This window comes from Lichenostomus cassidix, chromosome 3 (assembly GCF_008360975.1).
Source record: "Lichenostomus cassidix isolate B80296 chromosome 3, HeHo_3.0, whole genome shotgun sequence".
In the NCBI taxonomy this organism is placed as follows: Eukaryota; Metazoa; Chordata; class Aves; order Passeriformes; family Meliphagidae; genus Lichenostomus; species Lichenostomus cassidix.
Genome location: NC_139483.1, coordinates 66,678,527 through 66,690,734, shown reverse-complemented (window position 1 = coordinate 66,690,734; position 12,208 = coordinate 66,678,527). Strand labels below are relative to the sequence as shown.

General features: G+C 37.3%; 1 protein-coding gene across 3 annotated transcripts in view; it reads right to left on the bottom strand.

Annotated features, from left to right (window-relative positions):
• The window catches only part of REV3L (REV3 like, DNA directed polymerase zeta catalytic subunit), a 115,152-nt gene that overhangs the window by 29,108 nt on the left and 73,836 nt on the right, over positions 1-12,208 (bottom strand). For all 3 annotated transcript variants that reach the window (XR_014850957.1, XM_085056145.1, XM_085056146.1), the window contains 5 exons: positions 10,949-11,934; positions 10,273-10,355; positions 9,114-9,239; positions 7,358-7,550; positions 4,837-4,948 (listed from right to left, as the gene is read on the bottom strand). Coding sequence is in view for 2 of the 3 variants with exons in the window: in XM_085056145.1 (XP_084912271.1) it covers positions 4,837-4,948; positions 7,358-7,550; positions 9,114-9,239; positions 10,273-10,355; positions 10,949-11,934 (1,500 nt within the window). In the remaining variant the exon portion in view is untranslated. The remainder of the gene's footprint in view (positions 1-4,836; positions 4,949-7,357; positions 7,551-9,113; positions 9,240-10,272; positions 10,356-10,948; positions 11,935-12,208) is intronic.

Below are 12,208 nucleotides of genomic sequence, written 5' to 3'. Positions count from 1 at the left end.
GTCTTCATCATCAGTTCAAGCTATTTTATTAGAAGAAATTATAATGAGACCAGCTGTTACACCTGCAAGAAACCAGTAAATTGTAATACTGGTATTTGAAAGCTGCTGGCTAGGAATAACACGACAGGAATAAGAGATGTGCTTGCCAACATATGCTCTTTTGTTAAAAGGATGGGCCCTGATACTGCTTTGCATGCTGTTGCCAGTCCTTCTGCAAAGATGAAAAGCAGCATTTATGCTGGCAAGATTTAAATGCAACAGCATTAACATTCAAGTCATACATGCTGCAGAGAAAAGAAATGTGATTATTTTCCTCTCCCAGCTAAGTTGTATATGCTGCTATGACATCTCTTCCTCTTTCTCATTTGACAATTTTGTGAATGAACACTAAAGCTCCCAGTTAATACCTTCCCTTCTATTATGTGTCTGGTTTTCCCGACTGCTATTTCTCTTCCAGCTATGATTAAGAGAAAAAAAAAGGGGGGGGGGGTTAGGCCAGACCTATGATACAGATAAAAGCAGTAACTGTGCATAGCAACAGAATGTTTGGTGACTCAAATACATAACAGAAATCTCTGAAAACATTTTTCCAGTTTGCCTTAGACAATAAGAATTCATAAAGTTGATACAGGACATTAAATACAGATTTCTACAGGAAAATGCCACAGAAGATGACATTGGCCTGGAAAAAGAAGGTTAGATTAGCACATCTCTATTTTAAGAAGACAATGTTGCTTGAGCATTTACAGAAGAAGAAATATAATCCACTGTATCCAAACAAAAAAAATTCATGAGCATTATACCTTACAAGAAAAACATAAAAATATTTAAATGTTAAGCATTAACAGTTAATTAATATGCAATTGTTATCCCAAAATCTTTAAGTAAAATCTTACATCATACTCTATTCATCTAATTTTATCAAAAACTACTTTAATGGAGACAAAGAGCTGTGGGTGTCTGGTAAGTCTCAAATACCAATGAATCTACTACTCTTTTTTTCAAACTTGTCCTCTTTTCACATCTTCTGTGTGTCAGAGAGATGGGAACTGTGCATTCTTACATGAATTCCCCAAATTTTGTTACTCTCACACCTGTAGAACCAGGTTTTCTGCTATCTGGTAGTATCTGCACTTGAAGAGAAACTGCACAATTTGCCTTAAAAGTGAAGGAGAGGACAAGACATTCAATTTCTCTTTCATGGGAATCCACTGCTCCATCAGGCTTTGACATCTCTACTTGTGCCACACTTTAAATCTCCAAGCCAAACATTTTTGCAGCATTCCCTCCCACCTTCTCCTCAAACCGTCAGCTTTCCTGTGTTAGGGAGTTATGTAAATGTGTTTACTCTTTTTCCTGCCCTTAGGTTCAGAGAGATGGTTCTCTTACATTCTCATGCAGAATGATACTTCCACTTTTTCTCCCAACTCAGTGCAGCTGACACCTTACGATCAACAGAGGGTGTATTCAAGAAAGCACTTCAGGCTACACGACGGAATGCTTTAGGACAGAAATATATGTCCAGGCTCCATTTCAAGAAAGAAAAAAAAAATCCCCTCTGACAATTCCAGAGAGCCTACAACTTGGGATCTCCGTGCTTGTAGGATATCCCCAGTGGCTGCAGGATTGGAAGGTTGTTTCTCAAGCTGCTTTATGCCAGATTTGAGCTGAAGCCCTTTCTTTTTTTTTGTTTACAGCCAGAGGACAGCTTGCCAAAGAAGGGAAATTTGGACCTATGCAGGCACAGCTTCCTCTCAAGGCCTAAGAGAGTTGTCAGGATATCAAAAACCAATTAATTGATGCTTTTCTTTGTTACAAATCCGTGCTGTTTGTTCCTCCCTCCCTCCTCCAAACTCACCTTTGTGCCTCTTCGTTTCTGTCTGTTTCCTGACTCTCAACACTCAACCTCAGCATTCCAATACCTTTTAAAATTAAAGTTGTGTCAACATAGACTTTGGTACTCACACTTGTAAGTACTCCCATCTCACAGGTTAATCACTCTCAGCAATAATCTCCTAGAAACAGAGTACTTGGACAAATCTGGAGTTTTCAGTATAGATTAAATCACAGATCACAATTCAAGAGAAACAACCAGGTCTACTAGAACTCAAGATGACTTATTTCTGTTTGCCAGGGGCTCTGAGCTAATCAGAGACAACATCTACTAATCCACAGAAGAACATTTAACCTGGTATTTACTTTACAGATGACTAGGTATTAACCTTACTGTGGTCATTTGGATCTAGCACACCCTAAGCAACCCTAAACTGAATCCAACTTCAGTTCATCAATTCCAGTGAACTTTCTGGAGCAATACTCATCTTCAGTGAACACTAATAACTTTAGCTCTGCTATAAAAAATTAGATTTGGGAAACACTCTTCAGTGAAAAAAGCCTAGTCAAAGAGACTGATAAGCTAAGAGGATTGCAGAAGTTAGAAATTTTCCAGGAATCACCTTTCCTTCATCTGTGTGCTGGAAGGCAAGAATTCTCTATAGGGCTCTTCCAGACTTTACATGTATTGACAAGAAGTTACAGAATCAATCACTATTTATTTTCAATAGCCAGGATGGAAAGAAAACAAAAGGCCTAAGCAAAGAAATAGAAGGCTGGAAATTGCAACAAATGAGTATGTTCCACAATTTCACATATATGAAATAAGAGGAAGAATTAGGCCAACTACTAAGAGAATAACTAGAAATAGGAACAAGAATTCTTCAACTGGACTGCATAAGATAATTCCTCCTGCAGCTGAGATCCTCTCTGTTCAGTGCCCCCACAACTCAATAAATTCTGTTCCTGATATTGACAATCAAGAGGGAATAGACAGTCTGTCATTCATTATGCCAAAAATCTGGAATTTCAGTGTTCCAAAGCCCAAGAGGCCAAGAATATGAACTGAAAGAAAGCGGCAGTCATACTGGGCATGCTACTCAGCCACAAGAGCCTATTATTGTCTAGCCCAAAGCATGTATCAGTGTATAAGATGTTACAATCCTCAGCCTGAAAATTAAGGTGATTTTCAGTGTTGCTCCATGAAGTTCAAGTGGTAATGTTTCTTAAACATGGCCTGATAGTTTTCTTTCTCTAATATATCAGCCTTACTATTAAGTGCATCTACCAGAACACCCGAAGTACCTAGCTTGTGCTGGAAAAAATAACACTAAAAAGATTATCAAAAGATTGTTAAAAAAAATTAGTAATTTTCATTAAAGCTGCTTGCTTGTTAATTTCTTATTGAGGAAGGTTGCTGCAATCCACTACTTCTATATCACATAGTTTTACTATACTTCCTCCTTCTGTTAAAGCTGCTCTGGGCCTAGACACTTGTTTTGTGCTTAAATACAAAACATTTACTCCAACAAAATTTCTTCGGTTTTTTGCCCAGGCTACAAAAAATAAAGGGGGGAAAAAATGTTTCAAAATGATGTTTCAAAAAACGTCTTTTTTGAGAGTCCATCAGAAGTCTGATACCTGACGTATTATTCTAGAATAGGAAGGGAAGTAGATGATGACAGCAGTCTGCTGCTCCATTAATAGATCAAATCTTTTATCTTCCAGGAATACAAGTTAATCAACTCAATCTTTGTGGATAAAGTTGTTGCATCAAACAGGTATCTCATAAGTAGAGATTTCTCAGCCAGCAACCTGGTACATTCCATCTTGAAGTACACCAAAATTGTATGATTTTTTTATTCTGTAATGCCTTCAGTATGTACAGATATAGATGACTTCCGTTCTTCAGCGATAAACATATATTTTAACTGCTGGGTTCTCTCTCCTATATTCATTGTGTCCTGTCCCTTTTTAAACTTCCACACAACTGGTGGAGAATTCTTAGTTTATTGGCAGTTTCACATTCTGGGTAATTTTCCTAAGTTTGATGGAGCACTAGATTTCCAAGAAAGAGGAAGATAATATCATGTTCCTTACCTGAATTTTGTCTTCTCTGAACAGGTATCTGCTGCTCTGTCAGGACCCACCCTGTGCTGGTTGCATTCAGCAACTCTTTTTGTATTCTGGCTTCATGGGGTTGTTCAAAGTCTTTCTCATCAGAGGTTTTCTGGTTGGAGAGAGAAAGAATTGCAAATGTACTCTGCCTAGTTTTTCTTTTCTTGTGCCTCTATTCCAGCACGGTGACTCAGAGTTTAAATCTGTTTATTTTTCCTTGCAACTTGACAGCTTTGCACCTCTGTCAGTAGGGTCTGGAGAGACGTCTGTGGTTCCACCTACTCACCAGGCGAGAGGGCTCCCAAACAGCCTTCTCAGCCTTGGTGGAGATGGGGAAAACCAGCAGTTTTCCAAGTCTGATGGAGCAGGGGATTTCCATTCAGAGAAGACAAAACCAATGAAGGAAACTGATTTTTCAACGAGCCCTTATTTTAAACTGTCTGCAGCAGTTTCAGCACCATGCAGATTTTTTTCTGTCTTGCCTCAGAGTTCCCAGAAAACTCTTCCTGTCTGATGGATTTTCTACTGCTCTTAGCACTGCTAATATCTATGATTCTGAGAGTTTCAGAGAGAGAGATGTGTGATGTATTCTGGGGTTAACAGAAAAAGTTGTATGTTAAAAGAGATTACTTATATGGCTGATTAGCTTCAAGACTGTAACTCAGCTGCTTAAGAGGATCTGAATGTTCTTGCTGTCAGAGAAAAAGAAAGCAAAAAGTATTTTTATTTGAAAGACCACCATGCTTGTCCACTCTAGAAATAAACCTTTGAGGGAAATAACAACAACAAAAAAAAATCAGTATTTGAAAGACAGGCAAGGGTTGAAGGAACTAAATCTGCTGTTCCAAGCCTGAAAAATAAAAGCAGAACGTACAGATATGCTACCTTTTTACAATATTCACTACTTCCTGGAAAAGAGTTCTTTCATCAGTAGCGTAACTGACTTCTAGTCCTGTAACTCCAGATCTTGTAAGCAAGGGGGCTTGGTCTCTGGTCCCTAGAAAATAAAAGTAAAAAAACCCATTACAATTTAGAAGGAATTTCATTACTTTCATCAACAATACTGCTTTAGAATAAAACATACAACTGAAAAGAAGTATGGAACACAACTTGTTTTTATCTTCAATAATTATCACAATTAATTCCATGCACTTATTTTGTTCCTCTCAGGTGGAAAATTTTTTTCTTTTCACTTTGTAGAATTCTGCCATACCAGTAATCTTGCACAAATTCTCAGATATAAACAAATTTGATTCAAGAGAAATGTCACCATTTGACATGTAAAAGAGTCCAGCTACTAGAAAATTATTTTTAATAAGAAATATTAGAGGACCATATGACAGCTCACACACTGTTTTCATGCAAAATATAATTTTAATTGCTATCTTAGAGTAGTGCTTTGCAAAATGCCTTGTAGAATGAAAATGTTATACATCCGTATAGTTCTCTTTTCAGCACACTGCTAAGTTACTGACAGAAATGGAAAAACATGAGCAACTGCTCCCTTAGTGCACATTAGGAGTGTCTACATTGATAATAACGGACTAATATCTAAATTTGTATGCATGCAGGAACTCAGCATTTGCCTTCCAAATTTAAAAAATCCTCTTTAAATGAATAATGCACAACACATACTCTGTTTTCTCTATACAACAGATAGTATGATCTCTGTTAAGGTGATGCGGATTTTAAGAACTGGAGTTTTTAAAATGCATTCTACTTTGACACATTCTTAAGATCTTGAGAATTAAGAAAAGTGTGCTTTCAGAAATAAATGTTAAAATGAGTACTTTGACTTACAAAGCAATAATAACACAAAAGGGGGGAAAAAAAGATGTATCTCAATGTCAAGTCACTCCACAGGGAACTCAAAAAGTTCGAACCAAGAAAGTATTGACAGCACACATCAATTAAAGCAACAAATGTCACAATAACATTTAAACACGTAATTTTATTTCGCTAACAAAACCTGATCAGAACCTTTATTTTTTCAAAGTATCATTGGACCTTTTACAGAAAGCTTTCCCTTGATAATTTATCAGTGGCACACACCTAGGGAGCTGTAGTGGCTATACTGTGGAAAATTCTCACTTAGTAAGGTAATTGAGATAAATTTTTTTAATAAAGTAACAAGCATATAATACCAGAATAAAACTTACTGAGAATAATAAGAACTTAGCTTAACATGATATAATATCTACAATACTTTGAAAAATAAACTGGTAAAAGAAGAAGCTGCTGCCCTATCGCTAAATTTATTTTCGGTAGGTTTTCGTCCACGCTTAAAATTTTAGACAGTATTTTGTGGTTTGATACACATTAACAATGCCAAAGAAACCCTGAAAGAAAGAGGACTAGTTTGGGGATGGGGTTTTTTTTTAGTTTTTTGGGGGGGTTTTTTGTTTGGTTTTTTTTTACTAGCCTAAACCAGTGGTACTCAACCTTTAACAGCTGGAGAGCCACTTCTTTATAAAATGGAGTTGTAGAGCACCATAAAAATAACGTATCGACAGTGTGATTTTTTTTTTCCATCATGACACTTCAATGTGTGATGATGCTGCCTTAATGCCACCACACATTGATACATCACGACATGACACATCAGCATCCTCTCTCCCAGCAGCATTCTGTCTTCAATCCCTTCTGGCTGCTAGGAAGGAGTGGGGTGGAGGGGTGGAAGGGGCAAAAGGGCAAGTTTTTCCCCATTCTGCCCCACAGCTGCTGGGTGGGAGGTGATCTCTACTCTTACCTGTGGGGGGATCCCAGCAGCTCCTTTTCTTTCCCCCTATGGGAGGGGGAACTTCAGCGACTCCCACACTGCTGGTCCATTTGCTCAGTGCTCCCCGCGCTGCCTGATAGAGTGGAGCGCCGATCAGATGCCTACATTGCGAGAGCCGCCTGTAGGGCCATGAAGAGCCACATCCGGCTCTAGAGCCACAGGTTGAGTATCACTGGTCTAAACAAAGCCAAAAAGGTACAATAGAATAAGGGCCCCTGTTTGGATCCTAAAAGGATCAGATAAAACCACAAAAATAACCCTTAAGTAAAATATAAAACATACTGTCTTGCTTTTAACATTTTCTACTTGTAGCTATCCAGCAACTTGAGTAGGAAACTAAAGGCAGGTTTTCCTCTTTACACTTTTAGAACACTGCAGGAGCTTGTCCACAAGTACGCCAACATGGGTATTTTGCACATGCGTATGTTATTTGTGGTTTACAGCCCATGCAATAGTTCTTTGGAAGATATAAGCAGGAAAACTCCATATTTAATATGACCATTCAACAAGATAAAATTAAATGAGATACACAGTTATATAGATACTCTAGAACATTTTGCTTGCTACTGTTTGATTACTAGGAAATAGAATTTTTGTAAAATACATTAAGAAAAAAGAAATAGGAACCTTGGCTTGAGAGTGTCCTGTCTCTATCAATCACTATAGCACCAGTGATTTCTTTTTTATCAGTGTTTGGCAGTGCTGAGTCCGATGAGACGCAATAGAATAAAGCACAGATCGGATCAAACTCTGGGTCTGGTTCCAAATCTCGTCTTGTTCGAGCATGTAACTCCATACTGATGAGGGTAAGGTGTTGGACCTGGCAACAAACAAACACAGTAAGTTAGTTTGTTCTGGAAGTTTCTTAAAAAAAAATTAAGAGGCGATTATTAGATCAAATTAGCACAGTGCAGACATTTATATGGTGGTATTACATTGTAACTACAAGGTCCCACCTGAAAATTAACAGAAGTGACTAAACATGCATCTCTGGAGCTCAATTTTTTTTCAAAAAGCAACATTGTAGGAAAAAAAAAAGATTCATCATTTAACAGATTTTTATATTCAGTTATGAAAATTCAGTATGTGTTTCTGAGTAATTTATTCTTCTACCAAAAGTAGAAAATAAGAAAAAAACAGATAATGTTCAACAATTGTAAATTCCTGTAGTGTTTTCAAACAGCTTTGTATATTGAGCTGAATTACATTCCTGAACTGATCAAGAACAAAGAATCACTCTTGGTCTTTCTTCTCCCTTCCCCTCCTCACCCAAGACAAGCACGAAGACTAAGTCTTAGAGGAAGGTAAGGAAAATACCTAACTTTGCCTTCACTTGCATAAATGCACTTCCATATCATATTGCCAGAGCTTTTTGCAGAATGGTTTACATTAAGAAAATGCTAATCCTTATATACTGCCAACTTTTTACTCTACAGTAAGTACAGTATTATGTAATACTGTTTCAACACTATGTTGCTCCTCTGTTGTCCTGCATAATATTGCTCATAATGTGGATTAATGGAGAGGTTGGATGGATCATGAGGGAAAAGTTAGAAGTATTTCTGTGTATGTAAGTTGCCCTGGGGGCAACCTGATTTCCTCTAGATTTGCGTCCTAAATCACTACAAACATCGCTGAATTGAAATTTTATCATCAAAGCTCTATCTCCATTTCCTTCAAGATCACTGGTTTCTTGTGGCTTCTCCTATGTTCTCTACTCAGAGCTACCTCCCTATCTCATCTCTAAATTGGCCAACAGCTAATTCCAAGACATGGGTGTGAAGACTGTCTAAGAGAACATATACACAGAGTGCTTGCCCAGTCTGCAGCCAAGCACAGCAATACTGTATTTACATTGCTTCCCTTTCTCCAGCACTTTCATTCCTCTTCCCAGACTAAAAACTTAATTTAAGTATATAGAGACCTTCATTGAGATAGGAACCATTTTGTTCAATGTAGTAGAAAATGCCCAACAGGTTCAGAAGGTAACAAGTAGAGATACCAGGAGAGCCTGACTGATTGCTGCTGGCCAGATACCTTACTTCTTAAGGAAATAATCCATAAAAATTACGGTCAACTAGTTTTTCAAGTAATGTTTTTAAACAAAACTTACTATTTCTTCCTTTTGATCTTTCCCTTATCTTTATTTTTAAAGGGAGGTTTACCATCTTCTCAACCAAAATACTGCGAAGTTTAGTCCAATACTATTAGAGGTACTTGGACATCAAGCTGAAACTGGTAGATGAATTACTTAAAAGCTGCACACACTGATTAATTTTTAAGTCATGTAGGGACCCTGGAGAAAAAGATTTTAAATTTCTGCCAGTATGAGGTCAGCCTGATAACTATAATTTTATAAAGTGACATTTAAGAGTAAAGTTACCTCATGTAAAGACTTTGCTTCCTGCAGGTTTTCCACACTGACTTTAAAACCATAAGTATTATTTAAAGATGGCCCTTCAATCTGCGAAGTCTCTTTCTTTGGAGCGCCGATGGCAGCAAATTGATTCTTAATCAGGCAGGGAAGAAAAAAGCACAGGATAATGAGAAAACCCAGGTTGTTAAACTCACATGTAACATTAAATAATATGCAATACTAAATACAAATTTGTCAATGAAAACTCAAATGCTACACTACAAATTACTAAAAAGTGCCCAGCTTCTTACTATCTCCTCATTTCATTTTTCAACATGCAAACAGCAGTGGTATCTTTCTGCCTCAGGGACAATTTTAATGAAAGCTCACAGCAAAGCAAGAGTCAATTTGAAATACTTAACCTCCCAAACATCCAAAAGCTTCTAGAACCCTACCAAAACCCCCCCCAGTCCCACACATACTGGCTATCTTGGAAGTCTGAGGATATGGAAACCAGCAAGTCTCTATTTTCTCTTGAGCACCAATTTGTCAAAAACCTGTGTTTTGTCATCACTTTTATAGGCACTGAATTTTACAGGCACTTGAAATAGGTGAATATCAGCATACCGAGAAGAAAAAAACTACTGGGTTGCTCCAGTAATGCACCTAGCCCACCATTCTGTTTCCAACATGGAAAGCAGAAATGCTGTTTAGGGACAACAAGTCCAATCCCTTTCTCCTCTGTTGGCACACCACAAACTGCCCTCTTTGTTTTCAGAAAATGCTTAGAATATTGTCTGAAAACAAATACACATAGAGAGACACAAATATAAACATGTCTGTGTATACATATATAAAAAAGGGAAATCACACTAGAACTTCAAAAGGATGTTGTACCTCAAAGAGCAAAATAACATCTTTACATGGTGTCTCTTCAGTGTTTCATTAGTGTTACACTACCCTAGAACAGAACCCTCAATCTCCAATTTACACCCACTCCCCGCAAATTATACTCATAAATTTCTTCCTATCTTTGAGTGTGCTCTGATTCTACGATTGTACCCTACCATTTTATATGCACTTTCAAGATCCTAACAGCAAAAGACAAAAACAACAACGAAGAAAGAATGGAAATGCGTATATGCGGCATAATATAAATACATCTGTATACAAAATGTTAATTTACCTTCATTTGTGTGGTTAGAAGTACTCTTCGAAGACCATCAGTATTACTTCCCCTCTTGTGGCTGAGTTTCTGAGCTTTTGGTTCTGCAAATATGTATGAGTGAAAGACTACTTAGCCTCAATAGTATTGTCTAGGCATTGAACAACATGCAAGAAACAACAGAGGCATTTCATTAACATTATTAACAAATATTACATATATAAGCATATATAGTTTTATCCTCTGTCAAATCTAAAGAACAACTACTGCAATTTGGTATTTATGGACATTTAAGAAAATATAGTACAAGGCCAGTAAGTTACAAAACGTCACATCACTATCATCTTGAACACTGCAATGTTATTCATACTCTACACTGAGAATATTTTTATAGAAATACAAGCAATATAGTCAACAAGATTAAAAAATCCCCCAATTAAGCAATACTTCTAAACTAAGCTTTTAACCAGCACTTCAGAATTCAGATACTAGGAACTACTAGGAAGCAAATGGATGTTCTACTTCTAGACTTTTTCAATAATTCAGTAGTTACTTTAACAATAATCCACAGGACTTTTCCTTTCCAGAACTAATTTTAAATATATTTTTGCAGAAATATAATATTTTTCCTATTATGTCAAAATAAATATATTCAGATTTTCGTGTGTATTTTATCGGAATCCCTTAATGGATTTACCTGCAGATAAGGGAGTAAAACCAAGAACTTCAGGTATTCCATCTTGTTTTTTTCTCTGCACAATGGGTGTACTATGCAGGCAAATGGATTCAGAATTTCCAGGATCTTCATTAACTGGAAATGGAGATGTGTCAAAGGATGTCCTTATGTCCTCTTGGGTGTGTGGAGAATTTTGTGCACTTCCAACAGGTCCTCCATAATTTCCTTCCATGGGAGACAAAATAATATCCTGATTTTTCCACTCTGCATCTTCTATGCTGGACTGCTTGGGATCTGGAGATGCTACCTGCTGCCAAGGAGGAAGCACTGGAGAATCTGGTGAACTGTAACTGACATAATAATCTTCTTCTTCTTCCTCATCCTTATCATGTTCTAGTGCTGAAGTAGTGTGTGTCTTGCTTTCACATGAAGTTTTATTAGAGTCTGTGTCATTTTTAGTATTTACAGAAGTTCCTATAGTGCCTACAGACTTATCACAGGCTTCCTTGGTTTGCATCTTTGTATTTTCTGCCACAGAGGCAGGAGAATTCTTTGTAGGCACAATAGGTCTTTTATCTTCCAGGCTAGACAAATTTAAATCTTTAGCTACTTTTATTACTTCTATAGATTTCTCTTCAGACAATACTGCTGAGCTGAAACTCTCATCTGCCTTTGCCAGCTCAACAGGATGACTCTTAGGGAATTTCTTGAAATGTTCATACTCTTCTTTGGCATGAAGCCATATCTGAACTTGCTGTTGGCTTGGAGCACACTTGCATGGCATTATGACTATTTTTTTGTCTTCACTAGTTTTATGGCTATTACTTTCTTTTTTATTAACAGTAGAGTGACCATAATGAGGAGGAGATCCTGGTCTAGGACTTTCTGTCATTGCTGAAAATGCAGTCTTCCAGAGTCGTAGACCTTCTAATGAGAAGTCCCCCTCGAACTCCAGGAGGTCATTTGGAAGTCTGGTTTCCACTGTGAGAAGCCGCCCTCCAATCTCCCTGTGAAGAAAAGTAGTCTGAAATACTCTTTTACTCTAAACTGCACTGCAGGCAGTCCTTGAGATGATTGAAAAGCAGAGTACTACTAACTAGTTTTCTCACTATGCAATTCCTGTGGGCATTATTTTTATTTTACAAACCATTAAGGCACATTCCCACTCACTACAACAGTATCATGCAATAAAAATCCCAAAGCATCATGAAAGAAAATGGGTATTTGGAATGGAAGCACGGTAATTTTCAGCTTCAAATGTATGTATATCAGATGGGATCT